Here is an 18,255-nt window from a genome sequence, read left to right as displayed (position 1 = left end):
CAAAAAAAAAAAAATTGTGGCGGACGTAATTCTTTCGTGGCGGGCCGTCACAAATAAATGAATGTGTGGGAAACACTGGAATCTGGGTGTGTTAATATAGCAGAATATAAAAATCAAGTATTTAACCAAACAGATGGCATTTTGGTTTGAAATATTGGAGTTTGGTTAGGAAATATGTCCCCAAACTGCATTTTAAAAGTATATTTTAGAATCTTTTGGTGGAATCTGGGCCTGTTATTACAGCAGAATATAACAAAAATCAAGTATTTAAGTCCTTTTGGTTTGAAATAGTTGATTGTCGTTACGTAATATGTCACCAAAACCGCATTTTAAAGGTATATTTTAGAATCTTTTGATGGAATCTGGGCCTGTTATTATTGCACAATATAACAAAATCAAGTATTTAACCAAACAGAAGGCATTTTGGTTTAAAATATTGGAGGTTTTGTTAGGTAATATGTCACCAAACTGCATTTTAAGAGTATATTTTAGAATATTTTCATGGAATCTGGGCCTGTTATTATTGCAGAATATAAAAAACAAAGTATTTAACCAAACAGACGTCCTTTAGGTTTGAAATAGTTGAATGTTGTTAGGTATGTCAACAAAATCTGCATTTTAAAGTATATTTTAGAATATTTTGATGGAATCTGGGCCTGTTATTATTGCAGAATATAAAGAAATAAAGTATTTAACCAAACAGACGTCCTTTAGGTTTGAAATAGTTGAATGTTGTTAGGTAATATGTCAACAAATCTGCATTTTAAAGTATATTTTAGAATCTTTTGATGGACTCTGGGCCTGCTATTATAGCAGAATATAAAAATCAAGTATTTAACCAAACAGATGGCATTTTGCTTTGAAATATTGGAGTTTTGTTAGGTAATATGTCACCAAACTGTGTTTTAAAAGTACTTTTTAGAATATTTTGATGGAATCTGGGCCTGTTAATATTGCAGAATATAAAATTCAAGTATTTAACCCAGGTTTGACATAATTGTCACAGCATGTCAGTAAACCCTCTATGACAAACACAGCGCACCAGAGTAGCGAACCACGAGTGTGAACGCAGCCTAACATGATTGTGCGTCATGGTCAAACAACAGCAAACATCATGACGACGACAACAACAACAACAACAACAACAGGAAGGCGGTAGTCGCGTTGGCACCTTTCGCTTTAAATAACAGTCTCATCCAGCCATAGGTCGCGTTCTAGCGAGTCACTAGAGCTAGGAAACATGCAAGCAGTACAAAGACAACAAATGTTATTATCTGGCTGCAAATACCGTGAACCCACAACCCGTCCACGCGGTCTAACAGTCACATGTCTAAAAAAACAGCCCTAACTAAATGTTAGGGAATTATTTGCTCATCAAGGCAACAAACTGCAGAAACCATTCACATACTACAAAAAAACCCATTATTTGGTATAAAACATAAGGTATTTAAAGCTTTGGTGGTTAAAAAACCCTGAACACACAATGGATGCATTGACGGTAGAGATAGAGCATGGGAACATACATGCACACAAACACATGCAGGTCGCAGGGCTCCTTTCACACAACAATGGCCTCTTTGTCCGGTTTCTTGCCAGTCCTCCAACTCACGTACATAAGTTCAGGTGCTCCGAGGAACAAAAGGCGGTCCCTCAGTTTCTTCGGGCGAAGGATGTACCAGCTAAACCATGTACCAACGATCTGTGTACAATTAGTGCGAAAACAGACACTCGAGGGTTTTTTTGCTCCACATTGAACAGGACGAAGCAGCGTTCCGTACCGCCGCTCAGATAAAACTGTTTAAAAACCAGCAGGATAACAGTCCGAGCCTTGCGTGGTCACTGATCATAGAATGATTTTGTCTTACTCCTTTGAGGGCATGTTTGGATTGTGCAAGTGTAAACACGGGACTGTTCCTTCAGTTTCAGCATGTTGGACACGAATAAAAGGTACGGGAAAAGTGCACATCAATCATCAATGTTTACTTATATAGCCCTAAATCACCAGTGTCTCAAAGGGCTGCACAAGCCACAACGACATCCTGGGCTCAGATCCCACATTAGGGGAAGAAAAAACTCAACCCAATGGGATAACAATGAGAAACCTTGGAGGGGACCACAGATGCGGGGACCCCCCACCTCTTGAGTGGTCCGTGCAATGGATGCAGAGTGGATACAGTTAATAATGTGAGCGTCCAGTCCATAGTGGATCTAACATAATAGTGAGAAAGTCCAGTCCATAGTGGATCTAACATAATAGTGAGAGTCCAGTCCATAGTGGATCTAACATAATAGTGAGAGAGTCCAGTCCATAGTAGATCTAACATAATAGTGTGAGAGTCCAGTCCATAGTGGATCTAACATAATAGTGAGAGAGTCCAGTCCATAGTGGATCTAACATAATAGTGAGAGAGTCCAGTCCATAGTGGATCTAACATAATAGTGAGAGAGTCCAGTCCATAGTGGATCTAACATAATAGTGTGAGAGTCCAGTCCATAGTGGATCTAACATAATAGTGTGAGAGTCCAGTCCATAGTGGATCTAACATAATAGTGAGAGAGTCCAGTCCATAGTGGATCTAACATAATAGTGAGAAAGTCCAGTCCATAGTGGATCTAACATAATAGTGAGAGAGTCCAGTCCATAGTGGATCTAACATAATAGTTAGAGTCCAGTCCATAGTGGATCTAACATAATAGTGAGAGAGTCCAGTCCATAGTGGATCTAACATAATAGTGAGAGAGTCCAGTCCATAGTGGATCTAACATAATAGTGAGAGAGTCCAGTCCATAGTGGATCTAACATAATAGTGAGCGTCCAGTCCCTAGTGGATCTAACATAATAGTTAGAGTCCAGTCCATAGTGGATCTAACATAATAGTGAGAGAGTCCAGTCCATAGTGGATCTAACATAATAGTGAGAGTCCAGTCCATAGTGGATCTAACATAATAGTGAGAGAGTCCAGTCCATAGTGGATCTAACATAATAGTGAGAGTCCAGTCCATAGTGGATCTAACAAAATAGTGTGAGAGTCCAGTCCATAGTGGATCTAACATAATAGTGAGAGAGTCCAGTCCATAGTGGATCTAACATAATAGTGAGAGAGTCCAGTCCATAGTGGATCTAACATAATAGAGAGAGTCCAGTCCATAGTGGATCTAACATAATAGTGAGCGTCCAGTCCATAGTGGATCTAACATAATAGTTAGAGTCCAGTCCATAGTGGATCTAACATAATAGTGAGCGAGTCCAGTCCATAGTGGATCTAACATAATAGTGAGAGTCCAGTCCATAGTGGATCTAACATAATAGTGAGAGAGTCCAGTCCATAGTGTATCTAACATAATAGTGAGAGAGTCCAGTCCATAGTGGATCTAACATAATAGTGAGAGAGTCCCGTCCATAGTGGATCTAACATAATAGTGAGAGAGTCCAGTCCATAGTGGATCTAACATAATAGAGAGAGTCCAGTCCATAGTGGATCTAACATAATAGTGAGAGAGTCCAGTCCATAGTGGATCTACCATAATAGTGAGAGAGTCCAGTCCATAGTGGATCTAACATAATAGTGAGCGTCCAGTCCATAGTGGATCTAACATAATAGTTAGAGTCCAGTCCATAGTGGATCTAACATAATAGTGAGAGAGTCCAGTCCATAGTGGATCTAACATAATAGTGAGAGAGTCCAGTCCATAGTGGATCTAACATAATAGTGAGAGAGTCCAGTCCATAGTGGATCTAACATAATAGTGTGAGAGTCCAGTCCATAGTGGATCTAACATAATAGTGTGAGAGTCCAGTCCATAGTGTATCCAACATAATAGTGAGAGAGTCCAGTCCATAGTGGATCTAACATAATAGTGAGAGAGTCCAGTCCATAGTGGATCTAACATAATAGTGTGAGAGTCCATGAGGCTTGTTTTCTGCCGACAAAGCTCGATTGGTCTTACACAAGAACACCCACAAACTTCTGTTTGCATTGTTTTGTCTGGCGAATAAATGACAGTTTCGTTCCCCCCACCCCATGATTGAATGACACCTTGTGGAGCAATTTATCCGTGGCTCCGGAGTCCTCTCAGTGCCAGAGAGGACGTCTGCGTAACCTCCAAATGTGACAGAAGCAGCGGATGGCGGGACGACGCCTCCCTTTCTGTCTCAGAACATTTAGGAGAGACACAAGATCGGACCCCCGGATGCGGGCGCTACACGTGACACGTGGTGCCGACCCCTCTGTCGCCTTTGCGCGATTCGTACCCTTGCCCGCCGCACCCCTGCTCTACCGATCCGACAAAGGCATTCTTGGGCTTCCTGACCCTGAAGCAGCCGCCGCTGCCGCGCTGCAAGCAGTAGGAGCAGAGGCGCTTCAGGCCTTTCCTGAAGGCGGAGTTGGAGAGGCTGTAGGTGAGACAGTTGCAGAAGCTGTTGCTGATGGCCAGCCAGGTGGTGAGGAAGGAAGCCGCCGGGTGGTGGTAGATCCCGCCGCTCTCCAGCAGAAAGTAGAGGATGTACGGCAGCCAGAGGATGTAGAAAACGCTGGTAATCCGGAACAGCACCATGGCGTATCGTTTATCCGGGTATGTCGGGGACGGCTGCTGGTATTGGGGTTTGGACAAGCTGGGCAAGTGCCTTTGGTCCGCCGCGCTGTCGTCATTGACCAAAGATCCAGAGGTCATGACGGGGTCTTGGTGCTGCTGAGGTCGGTAGCGAGCGTGGCGTTCGCTGATCTCCCGTGTGTGCTGTCGGCAGATCTTGAAGATGTTGCCGTAGGTGAAGCAGACGGTGAGGGTGGCGGGGGCGTACACAAGCGCCACGATGAAGGCGGTGAAGGCCGGGCGGGTCCTCCACTCCAGGGCGCACCACTCCACCACGTCGCCGTGGTAACCCGGCTTTCCCCAGCCGAGGAACGAGGGCAGAAACACCAGCGCCGAGTACAGCCATATCAGGACGATGCAGCAGCGCACCCGGCATGGCGTGACCAGGGAGGCGTAGGTCAGGGGGCGTGTGATGGCGATGTAGCGGTCCACGCTCACGCACGCCAAAGACACCATCGAGACCGACTTCAAGACGGACACCAGGTAGCCGAACACCTGGCAGGTGAGCTTGGGGTCCAGTTCCTGGAGGTGATGGAGCAGGGACAGGGAAGGGAAGAGGCAGCTGACGCCCACGAGCAAGTCGGCATACGCCATGGTCTGGATGAAGGCGCTGGTGGTGTGCTGGCTGAGCAAAGGCGCACAGTGGAAGACAAAAATCACCACCAGGTTGCCCAAAATGATCAGAACGGTGAGGAGGAGTATAATGGAGACCTCCAGAAGGCAGGTGGTGAAGACTCTGGAATAGCTGATGTCAAGCAGGCAAAATGGAGCGGAGAAGTTTGACAGGTCAGCAGAGTTCTGGTCCAGTGGATACAGGGAAGAATTCATCTTCTTGGCCAAGTCTCTCGGGGCCCTCAAGGATACGTTGAGACCAAGGTAGCTCCCCTGCGATGCAACCAGCTGGAGGCTTTCAATCCAAACCAGAAGACCCATGGCTGCATTCCATCCTGACACCTGGTCTCACGGGCAGGAGGGACGGAGAGGACAGAGGAAGGTGAAGTCGTCCTCCGCTTCCACCGACTTCCAGCAAATTAACACATTGTTTGCGACTTTCCGCCCGCCCAGAAGCCTCCTTTGACGAAATTCCCGTCCACTTTACGCTTGAGGAGCCTTGACACCCGAAGACCGCTTCCATGGCTCCTGCTTACATTTGTGTCGACCCCAGAGTCCCCGAGGCAGAGTCCAGTGCAAACTCACCGCCGGGTGCAAAAAGCAGGCAACAAGGATGATGTGGTCTCTGTCCTCTTCACCTGGTCATCATCGCACTTTTTGAGGTCTTTCCCAAGACTTTGCCGTCTGGTCCTTGGCAAGCTGCTATTTCTCCCCAGAGCAGCAGCAGCAGCAGCAGCAGCAGCGACGTCTGGAGTGGAGACGACGCTGGGAGAACCCCCTCGCTTCCTCCTCCTCCTCTTAGTGATTTATCCTCCTTTAGTGAGTCTCCCTCTCTGAAGAAACGGCCAAAGACACAGAAGCCCCTCCCCTCTGCCGTGGCCCGAGCCAATCACGGAGCGCAGAGACATGCGGCTGTCTCCGGCCCACGCCCCTCCCAATCTGCCTTCAGCTCTCATGCGCACTCCTTAGAATATCACCGCCGCCGTTAAACGCTGTCATAAACGAGCGTTATTCCGCATTATTTCTGCCCGGGTGCCTGGCCGCCTTGGAGCAGGAAACAAGGTCGCTGACGAACACAACAACATTCCTGATATCAATCTGCCTGGCAAAAGTGCTCCGGGCGCAGACGTTTTGCCATTAGAGCGGGCTGACTTATTATTTGTGCTGGAGCACTGCAAGTAGCTACCGTCACTCACCCAGGAAGCGTCTGTCGTCTAACTCCAAAGGTTTGGCCGGGGGTGTCCAAACTACGGCTCTCGGGCCAAGTGCGGCCCACCGGCGTGTTCAGTTTGAGACGTCACTAGTTTAATAAGGAGTTTGAGATGTCACCAGTTTAATAAGGAGTTTGAGACGTCACCGGTTTAATAAGGAGTTTGAGACGTCACCGGTTTAATAAGGAGTTTGAGACGTCACCAGTTTAATAAGGAGTTTGAGACGTCACCAGTTTAATAAGGAGTTTGAGATGTCACCGGTTTAATAAGGAGTTTGAGACGTCACCAGTTTAATAAGGAATCTGGCACGCCTCCAACTTCATTATAAAATATCTGACAGTAAAATTGAAACTGGGACAATATCAGTGATTCTGGTTAATAACCATGCATTGTCCACAGCACAGCATTTGTATATATGACCCAAACAACCCTTCCCACTCGTGGTACAAATAAACAAAGACAAAAGTCAACACACATGGTCACACATAACACAAACTTGCTCACTCATCTTTGTGGATATTATAAAACATGTCAAAGCACCACACATAACTCAAAATTACACCCATTTAAAAAAGTATTCCACAGTATTCTGGACATCTGTGTTGGTGAATCTTTTGCAATTTGTTTAATGAACAATGAAGACTGCAAAGAAGAAAGCTGTAGGTGGGATCGGTGTATTAGCGGCTGGATGCAGCAACACAACCAGGAGGACTTTGAGTTGGATAGCAGACGCGCTATCCGATGCTAGCCGCCGACCGCATCGATGATCCTTCGTCGCGCCGTCGATCGCTGGAACGCAGGTGAGCACGGGTGTTGATGAGCAGATGAGGGCTGGCTGGCGTAGGTGGATAGCTAATGTTTTTAGCATAGCTCTGACGAGGTCCCGTAGCTAAGTTAGCTTCAATGGCGTCGTTAGCAACAGCATTGCTAGGCTTCGACAGGTGGCACAGCATTAACCGTGTAGTTACATGTCCAGTGTTTGGTTCGGTGTCTCCTGATAGTAGTATTGTTGATCTTCTGTCTATTCTTCCAGTCAGGGGCTTATTTCTTTTGTTTCTATCTGCATTTAAGCACAATGCTATCACGTTAGCTCCGTAGCTAAAAAGCTTCGCCGATGTATTGTCGTGGAGATAAAAGTCACTGTGAATGTCCATTTCGCGTTCTCGACTCTCATTTTCAAGAGGATATAGTATCCGAGGTGGTTTGAAATACAAATCCGTGATCCACAATAGAAAAAGGAGAGAGTGTGGAATCCAATGAGCCCTTTTACCTAAGTTACAGTCAGAGCGAAAAAAGATACGTCCTGCACTGCACTCTAGTCCTTAACTCTCACGTTCCTCATCCACGAATCTTTCATCCTGGCTCAAATTAATGGGGTAATCGTCGCTTTCTCGGTCCGAATCGCTCTCGCTGCTGGTGTAAACAATGGGGAAATGTGAGGAGCCTTTCAACCTGTGACGTCACGCTACTTCCGGTACAGGCAAGGCTTTTTTTTATCAGCGACCAAAAGTTGCGAACTTTATCGTCGTTGTTCTCTACTAAATCCTTTCAGCAAAAATATGGCAATATCGCGAAATTATCAAGTATGACACATAGAATGGATCTGCTATCCCCGTTTAAATAAAAAAAATGTCATTTCAGTAGGCCTTTAAACTATAAATACACATGAACGAATGCCAGTTTTGCTTATCTTTTCTCCCTTTATTTATGAAAGACATTTTAATTGATAAAAAAGACAACACAAAACACAATAGAAAACATTTTTAGTCGGGTTTAGATATCTGAAAACTGTATCAAAATACAAGTGTTTTATATCGGCCCACATTGATACTTATTGATATTTTTTATGACCTATGGCAGTGGTTCTCTAACTTTCTATCACCAAATACCACGTCAGAAAACACTTGGTTCTCCAAGGGCCACCATAATGAGCAACATTAAAATACAGTAGCGTAGTAGGCACAAGTATTCATTAAAACAAGGCAGAGGTTTTATTTAACAAGTATATTTAATATACAGTTTGAACAGTAACACTGTATAGAAATATTTAATGAGGTCATTGTTTTTTGCATACCACTTGATGGAGCCCGTTTACCAATATAGATTGAAAATGACTGACCTATGGAAAATAAGAAATATATTGGATTTGAAATGTAACCTTGCTCTGCTTATAATGTCTCAGATGTCAAAGCAGAGAGGAAATGTCAACACAAGCATGGAAAACAAACAATGTCAACAACATGTTGAAATCACATTGAACACTTAATAATAAACTCTTAAAATGAAGGAATATGTAAGAAATGCTTCATAAAGTGTAAGAAAATAGTGCAAAGTGTGAAAATGTAAACATAGAGCATACTTGCCAACCCTCACGATTTTCCCGGGAGACTCCCGAATTTCAGTGCCCCTCCCGAAAATCTCCCGGGGCAACCATTCTCCCGAATTTCTCCCGATTTCCACCCGGACAACAATATTAAGGGCGTGCCGTGATGGCACTGCCTTTAGCGTCCTCTACAACCTGTCCACACGTTCGCTTCTTCACCATACCGACAGCGTGCCAGCCCAGTCACATGTTGTATGCAGAAGATGCATGTGACTGCAAGACATACAGGTCACACTGAGGATATCGTATAAACAACTTTAACACTGTTACAAAATGCAGAAGATGCATGTGACTGCAAGACATACAGGTCACACTGAGGGTGACCGTATAAACAACTTTAACACTGTTACAAAATGCAGAAGATGCATGTGACTGCAAGACATACAGGTCACACTGAGGGTGGCCGCATAAACAACTTTAACACTGTTACAAATATGCGCCACACTGTGAACCCACACCAAACAAGAATGACAAACACATTTCGGGAGAACATCCGCACCGTAACACAACATAAACACAACAGAACAAATACCCAGAATCCCATGCATCCCTAACTCTTCCGGGCTACAATATACACCCCCGCTACCACCACACAAAGCCCCCCACAACCCCACCCACCTCAACCCCGCCCCACCACACCTTTAAATATGCGGACATAGTTTTTATTTGTATTATAGCACAGATATTAAAGGTGCAAATTCAATTTCAACCTGTTAGAGAGACTGTGGCAAGACTACAAGATTGACTTCCTGTTTATTCATCATACATACTCATCATACTCTACTCAGTTTAAATAAGGACTTATCAACAGTCTAAATAATGACTTATTAACAGTCTAAATAACGGCTTATCAACAGTCTAAATAACAACTTATCAACAGTTTAAATAACTTAACCGTGTAAATAAGGACTTATAAACAGTTTAAATAAGAACTTAGTGTAAAAAAGGACTTATCAACAGTGTAAATAAGAACTTATCAACAGTTTAAATAACTTATCAACAGTGTGAATAAGGACTTATAAACAGTTTAAATAAGGACTTAACAACGGTGTAAATAAGGACTTATCAACAGTTTAAATAAGGACTTATCAACAGTTTAAATAAGGACTTATCAACAGTTTAAATAAGGACTTATCAACAGTTTAAATAAGGACTTAACAACAGTGTAAATAAGGACTTATCAACAGTTTAAATAAGGACTTAACAGTTTAAATAAGGACTTATCAACAGTTTAAATAAGGACTTATCAACAGTTTAAATAAGGACTTAACAGTTTAAATAAGGACTTTTTAACAGTTTAAATAAGGACTTAACAGTTTGAATAAGGACTTATCAACAGTTTAAATAAGGACGTATCGACAATTTAAATAAGGACTTATCAACAGTTTAAATAAGGACTTATCAACAGGTTAAATAAGGACTTATCAACAATTTAAATAAGGACTTATGAACAGTTTAGATAAAGACTTATCAACAGTTTAAATAAGGACTTATCAACAGGTTAAATAAGGACTTATCAACAAATTAAATAAGGACTTATGAACAGTTTAGATAAGGACTTATCAACAGTTTAAATAAGGACTTATCAACAGTTTAAATAAGGACTTATCAACAGTTTAAATAAGGACTTATCAACAGTTTAGATAAGGACTTAACAGTTTAAATAAGGACTTATCAACAGTTTAAATAAGGACTTATCAACAGTTTAAATAAGGACGTATCAACAGTTTAGATAAGGACTTATAAACAGTTAAAATAAGGACTTATCAACAGTTTAAATAAGGACTTATCAACAGTTTAAATAACTTATCAACAGTGTAAATAAGGACTTATCAACAGTTTAAATAAGGACTTATCAACAGTTTAAATAAGGACTTATGAACAGTTTAAATAACTTATCAACAGTGTAAATAAGGACTTATCAACAGTTTAAATAAGGACTTATCAACAGTTTAAATAAGGACTTATCAACCGTTTAAATAAGGACTTATCAACAGTTTAAATAAGGACTTATCAACAGTTTAAATAAGGACTTATCAACAGTTTAAATAAGGACTTATCAACAGTTTAGATAAGGACTTATCAACAGTTTAAATAAGGACTTAACAACAGTTTAAATAAGGACTTATCAACAGTTTGAATAAGGACGTATCAACAGTGTAAATAATGACTTATCAACAGTTTAAATAAGGACTTAACAACAGTTGAAATAAGGACTAATCAACAGTTGAAATAAGGACTTAACAACAGTTGAAATAAGGACTTATCAACAGTTCAAATAAGGACTAATCAACAGTTGAAATAAGGACTTATCTACAGTTTAGATAAGGACTTCTCAACAGTTTGAATGGTAGAAGGTTCCTGCTGTGTTTCTATTTGGGAGCAGTTACAAAGCAGTTTCTATTAGAGTCATTAAGTGGAACACAAAGGTTACTTTACTAAATAAAACAAATCCCACAGGCGATGCTCCATTTGCTTACTTCATTTCATTTAGTTTGTTCATCATACATACTCATCATACTCTACTCAGTTTAAATAAGGACTTATCAACAGTCTAAACAACGACTTATTAACAGTCTAAATAACAACTTATCAACAGTTTAAATAACTTAACCGTGTAAATAAGGACTTATAAACAGTTCAAATAAGGACTTAACAGTGTAAAAAAGGACTTATCAACAGTGTAAATAAGAACTTATCAACAGTTTAAATAACTTATCAACAGTGTGAATAAGGACTTATAAACAGTTTAGTTTGTTCATCATACATACTCATCATACTCTACTCAGTTTAAATAAGGACTTATCAACAGTCTAAATAACGACTTATTAACAGTCTAAATAACGACTTATCAACAGTCTAAATAACAACTTATCAACAGTTTAAATAACTTAACCGTGTAAATAAGGACTTATAAACAGCTTAAATAAGGACTTAACAACAGTTTAAATAAGGACTTATCAACAGTTTGAATAAGGACGTATCAACAGTGTAAATAATGACTTATCAACGGTTGAAATAAGGACTTATCTACGTTTAGATAAGGACTTCTCAACAGTTTGAATGGTAGAAGGTTCCTGCTGTGTTTCTATTTGGGAGCAGTTACAAAGCAGTTTTTATTAGAGTCATTAAGTGGAACACAAAGGTTACTTTACTAAATAAAACAAATCCCACAGGCGATGCTCCATTTGCTTACTTCATTTCATTTATCATGGATCAATTTTGAACACTGCAATATTGATTGACAGGGCATAATATTGATGACCCAATAAGCCCCCTGCACAATACTGAAGACTAAACTTATTGTGTGAAATGTGAGTGATGCACATGAACCACGATAATGAGATGTGACTTCTCTATTCAGGATAGGCTCTTTTGCACAGGGAGGAGACCTAAGTCCAGACTATAAACCGCTACTTTGAACCCTGCAAATTATAAAACGGTGCGGCTAATTTATGGATTTTTCTTCGCAGACGGCCATAATGCAAACTTTTTATTTTTTAAAAACAAGCAAATACACTAAAAAGGTAAGTTATTGTTTGTGCTATGGCGCCATCTTTTGGACGACTTGGCTCACTGCACTGCTCTTCTGTTTAGACTGAGCTTTCAACCGCTAAAAGTACTGTTCGGTCTTCTAGCCGTCCATAGCGTTTCTACTCGTATGGATTCTTCATTCATCACCTTTGTAAGTTTTACAATATAACTAAAACAATTCTTACTTACTAAACTGTCCCATGTGTGATGTTTGTAGGGGTGTTTTCATGCATATTTGTATGCGCTATCATTAGCATTAGCTAATATGCTAACACGTTTATGAGTGTCTGTGTCAGTGTTAATTAATTTACATTGGCATTCTTTTTGTATTGTTAGTTTCACACATTTCTGAGTAAATGCACAAAAACATCACTGTGGAGTTATTGAGTCTGTGACCTGAATAATAATCAAGTATTAGTGATATTGTTATTATAAGCGCTAACGCAGAGGAAATATTTTTTTAGTGGCGCCGTGGTCTCAGAGTGCTAACTAGCTTATGCTGCTATATTGACATAATGAGCTGCTGCATGGCCTCTGAGTATATACTTACATCATGTATATATTACATGTTATTATGAATGTTACTAGATACTACATATATACTTACATCATGTATATATTACATGTTATTATGAATGTTACTAGATACTACATATATACTTACATCATGTATACATTACATGTTATTATGAATGTTACTACATGACATATATACTTACATCATGTATATATTACATGTTATTATGAATGTTACTACATGACATATATACTTACATCATGTATATATTACATGTTATTATGAATGTTACTACATGACATATATACTTACATCATGTATATATTACATGTTATTATGAATGTTACTACATGACATATATACTTACATCATGTATATATTACATGTTATTATGAATGTTACTACATGACATATATACTTACATCATGTATATATTACATGTTATTATGAATGTTACTACATGACATATATACTTACATCATGTATATATTACATGTTATTATGAATGTCACTACATGACATATATACTTACATCATGTATATATTACATGTTATTATGAATGTCACTACATGACATATATACTTACATCATGTATATATTACATGTTATTATGAATGTTACTACATGACATATATACTTACATCATGTATATATTACATGTTTTTATGAATGTTACTACATGACATATATACTTACACCATGTATATGTTACATGTTATTATGAATGTTACTACATGACATATATACTTACACCATGTATATGTTACATGTTATTATGAATGTTACTACATGACATATATACTTACACCATGTATATATTACATGTTATTATGAATGTTACTACATGACATATATACTTACATCATATATATATTACATGTTATTATGAATGTCACTACATGACATATATACTTACATCATGTATATATCACATGTTATTATGAATGTTACTACATGACATATATACTTACAGTGTATATAAAACATTAGCAGACGTTTTTGGATGTTTTTAAAAGAGATTTTTAGAGCAAATCCAATCAGCTCCATTGTTAGCTGACTTTTGCTAATGTTTATTTACAACTTAGAATGCATAAGAAAAGAAAAACATATAACATTTTTGTGTCACATAAGGATTGTGAATGACTCTTCAAAAAAAAAAAAAAGTGCAGTGCCCCTTTAATAATAAATCAATAAGTGACCAGCAGCAGTTTATCGAAGCCCAGCTGACCAGATAGTAAACAATGACCTTGTAGTCCTGCTTTTCACAACATACAAGACTGTGCTACTCATTTACATGGACTAACAAAACTAAGTACTGTGATTGATTTTTCCCACTTGTTTATACAACAGAAATGCCAAATAATTACATTTCACCGCCTCAGACGCTATTAATTAGCACCCGATCCAATAACTTGGCAGGCAGCTCCTCATTAGTTTTTTGTTTTTTTCCCGAGGAGTTGAGTAGCAAAAGCCCCAAAACATAGTCACTCAGGTGCAGGTTCAGCCGGTTCAAACGACCAGGGAGGGAATATTTCTTGCAGTTAGCATTCAGTCGTACACATTATACATACATATATATATAATTATGTATATACATATACCCACACACATATATATATACCTACTGTATTTATATATACATATGTATATTATATATGTGTATATATATTATATATGTATATATATATATATATATACATATATATACTGTATATACAGTGGTGGTCAAAAGTGTACATACACGTGTAAAGAACATCATGTCATGGCTGTCTTGAGTTTCCAATCATTTCTACAAGTCTTATTTTTTTGTGATGTAGTGATTGGAGCACATACTTGTTGGTCACAAAAAACATTCATGAAGTTTGCTTCTTTTACGAATTTATTATGGGTCTACTGAAAATGTGAGGGTCAAAAGTATACATACAGTAATGTTAATATTTGCTTCCTTGGCAAGTTTACCTGCAATAAGGCGCTTTTGGTAGCCATCCACAAGCTTCTGCTTGACCACTTGACCACTAAATTGCTGCAGTTCAGCTAGATGTGTTGCTTTTCTGACATGGACTTGTTTCTTCAGCATTGTCCACACCTTTAAGTCAGGACTTTGGGAAGGCCATTCTAAAACCTTCATTCTAGCCTGATTTAGCCATTCCTTTACCACTTTTGAGGTCATTGTCCTGTTGGAACACCCAACAAGACCCAACCTCCGGCCTGATGATTTTAGCTTGTCCTGAACAATTTGGAGCTAATCCTCCTTTTTCATTGTCCCATTTAAAGCAGCCGTTCCATTGGCAGCAAAACAGGCCTTAGAACGTAATACTACCACCACCATGCTTGACGGTAGGCATGGTGTTCCTGGGATTAAAGGCCTCACCTTTTCTCCTCCAAACATATTGCTGGGTATTGTGGCCAAACAGCTCCATTTTTGTTTCATCTGACATCACATGGACAAAGATAAGACTTTCTGAAGGAAAGTGTGGTCGGAGGAAACAAAATTGGAGCTGTTATTTAGTCACTACAGTAATTGTGTTGACATCCACAGGAACCACATGGGTTAGTCTACTCTATACAGTATTTACAACTTTACTAGTGTTCACTTCACATCCACAGATGGTTCATCTACTTATTGACATTATTTACACATTACTTTGTCTGTTTCAGTCACTAGGTTATTTAGTCACTACAGTAATTGTGTTGACATCCACAGGAACCACATGGGTTAGTCTACTCTATACAGTATTTACAACCTTACTAGTGTTCACTTCACAGTTATTGACATTATTTACACATTACTTTGTCTGTTTCAGTCACTATGTTATTTAGTCACTACAGTAATTGTGTTCACATCCACAGGAACCACATGGGTTAGCCTACTCTATACAGTATTTACAACCTTACTAGTGTTCACTTCATAGCCACAGATGGTTCATCTACTTATTGACATTATTTACACATTACTTTGTCTGTTTCAGTCACTGTGTTATTTAGTCACTACAGAAATTGTGTTGACATCCACAGGAACCACATGGGTTAGTCTACTCTATACAGTATTTACAACCTTACTAGTGTTCACTTCACAGTTATTGACATTATTTACACATTACTTTGTCTGTTTCAATCACTATGTTATTTAGTCAATACAGAAATTGTGTTGACATCCACAGGAACCACATGGGTTAGTCTACTCTATACAGTATTTACAACCTTACTAGCGTTCACTTCACAGTTATTGACATTATTTACACATTACTTTGTCTGTTTCAATCACTATGTTATTTAGTCACTACAGTAATTGTGTTGACATCCACAGGAACCACATGGGTTAGTCTACTCTATAGAGTATTTACAACCTTACTAGTGTTCACTTCACAGTTATTGACATTATTTACACATTACTTTGTCTGTTTCAATCACTATGTTATTTAGTCACTACAGTAATTGTGTTGACATCCACAGGAACCACATGGGTTAGCCTGCTCTATACAGTATTTACAACCTTACTAGTGTTCACTTCACAGCCACAGATGGTTCATCTACTTATTGACATTATTTACACATTACTTTGTCTGTTTCAGTCACTATGTTATTTAGTCACTACAGAAATGGTGTTGACATCCACAGGAACCACATGGGTTAGTCTACTCTATGCAGTATTTACAACCTTACTAGTGTTCACTTCACAGTTATTGACATTATTTACACATTACTTTGTCTGTTTCAATCACTATGTTATTTAGTCACTACAGAAATGGTGTTGACATCCACAGGAACCACATGGGTTAGTCTACTCTATACAGTATTTACAACCTTACTAGTGTTCACTTCACAGTTATTGATATTATTTACACATGACTTTGCTTCATTCACACATTTCTCTGGCATCTTTGCTTTGATGGCTCTGACATGAGCCTTCCAGGCAAATTTATGGGCAGCTTGCATTTTCATTTTTGTTTCTGCTTTAGTAGATTCTGCCTTGGATTTTATAGCCAATTTCTATCTCTTCGACTCCCTCTCCACTTTTAACTGCTCCAAATGCAAAAATCATAAAGAGTATAAACAATGTTTATTCTAACTTCCTTTATTTGAATAGCCATTTGTGATTTATAGCATGAAATAACAAATATTTTGCAGTCATGTTCAGCTATTCAATGTCAAAATATAAACAGTAGTAATAATGAACAAACTAGACACTTGTAAACGTGTTAGCTTAATAGCTGATGCTAACGATGCTAGCTTCATTACATTTTGATAGCATGTACAAATATGCATGAAAACACTCCTACAGACATCACACATGGGACGCTTTAGTAAGCAAGAATAGTTTTAGTTATATTGTAAAACTTACAAACGTTGCTTGGAGTGATGAATGAAGAATCCATACAGTAGACACGCTATGGACGGCTGGAGGACTTCTGGTTAAAAGCACTAAATGGAAGGACACTACAGTGGATTTCCATTCCTTTCTGCCTTAATAGCTGAGGGGATTATAATCAGAGCAAGAATACTGTCAATTGTGGACTACAGGCTGCTACTTGTTCCTATGCTCTGAACCCTGCAGCTTATAAAGACAGCTAGGATTGCAAATAGTTAAAAAAAAACAAAAAACAAGCAAAGACACTGATTTGGTGTGTTATTGTTTGTGCTATGGCGCTATATTTTGGACCAGTTTGCTCACTACCGGTGCTTCTCTTTAGAGCTTTCGACCCGGAGTACAACTTCTGTTCCCGTCTTCTCGCCGTCCATAGCGTTTCTACTCATATGAATTCTTCATTCATCACTCCAAGCAACGTTTGTAAGTGTTACAATACAACTAAAACAACTCTTGCTTACTAAAGCGTCCCGTGTGTGATGTCTGTAGGAGTGTTTTCATGCAGGTTTGTACGTGCTATGGTAATGTAATGAAATGGAAGGAAACTCGTACAAAGAACAGCGCCATAACCCTAACAATAAAACACCTTTTTAAGTGTATTTGCTTGTTTTGTTTTTTATCGACCAAACAAAAATCCAGAAATTAGCCGCAGGGTTCAAAGTGCAGGAAACAAGTAGTGGCTTAGAGTCAGGAATATATGGTAGTTGAGTCCAAAACTGCAACCACAACAAGAGACAAAGATCTTAATGACTTCCAAAATAAAATGGACATAACATGTGCGCTGAAATCATGAGTCTGTCCCACAAAAGAACTCTCAGTTCACATAAAACTTCTGTTTCTTCAAACCTCCACCAGTACAAAGAAAAAGGGCAAGTGTCCCCCTGTGGCCAACACATGGCAACAATACACGTACACTGACGCTCATCGCCCAACAACCGCCTCTTTGTCTTCTAAACACTACCTACACCAGCCTTTGGCAAGAAAACCATATCAATACATAAATATATATCGCCACGGATACCTAGCCCATATCAATACATA

General features: G+C 39.3%; 2 protein-coding genes across 4 annotated transcripts in view; both read right to left on the bottom strand.

The window, feature by feature from the left end:
- The window catches only part of LOC133656222 (rab GTPase-activating protein 1), a 124,935-nt gene that overhangs the window by 48,341 nt on the left and 58,339 nt on the right, over window positions 1–18,255 (bottom strand). The window lies entirely within an intron of this gene.
- LOC133655185 (probable G-protein coupled receptor 21) lies at window positions 3,830–5,493 on the bottom strand. 2 transcript variants are annotated; one of them, XM_062055133.1, is made up of 2 exons: window positions 4,675–5,493; window positions 3,830–4,587 (listed from the first exon to the last, which is right to left on the bottom strand). In XM_062055133.1, exons 1-2 carry the CDS (start codon window positions 5,416–5,418, stop codon window positions 4,201–4,203), a joined length of 1,131 nt encoding a protein of 376 aa, XP_061911117.1. In that variant the 5' UTR covers window positions 5,419–5,493; the 3' UTR covers window positions 3,830–4,200. The 2 variants fall into 2 exon arrangements, with proteins under 2 accessions (XP_061911117.1, XP_061911116.1); XM_062055132.1 differs by having other exon boundaries at window positions 3,830–5,493.

The sequence above is a fragment of the Entelurus aequoreus genome, linkage group LG08 (assembly GCF_033978785.1).
Source record: "Entelurus aequoreus isolate RoL-2023_Sb linkage group LG08, RoL_Eaeq_v1.1, whole genome shotgun sequence".
NCBI classification, from domain to species: Eukaryota; Metazoa; Chordata; class Actinopteri; order Syngnathiformes; family Syngnathidae; genus Entelurus; species Entelurus aequoreus.
This window is presented reverse-complemented; position numbering and strand designations above follow the sequence as displayed.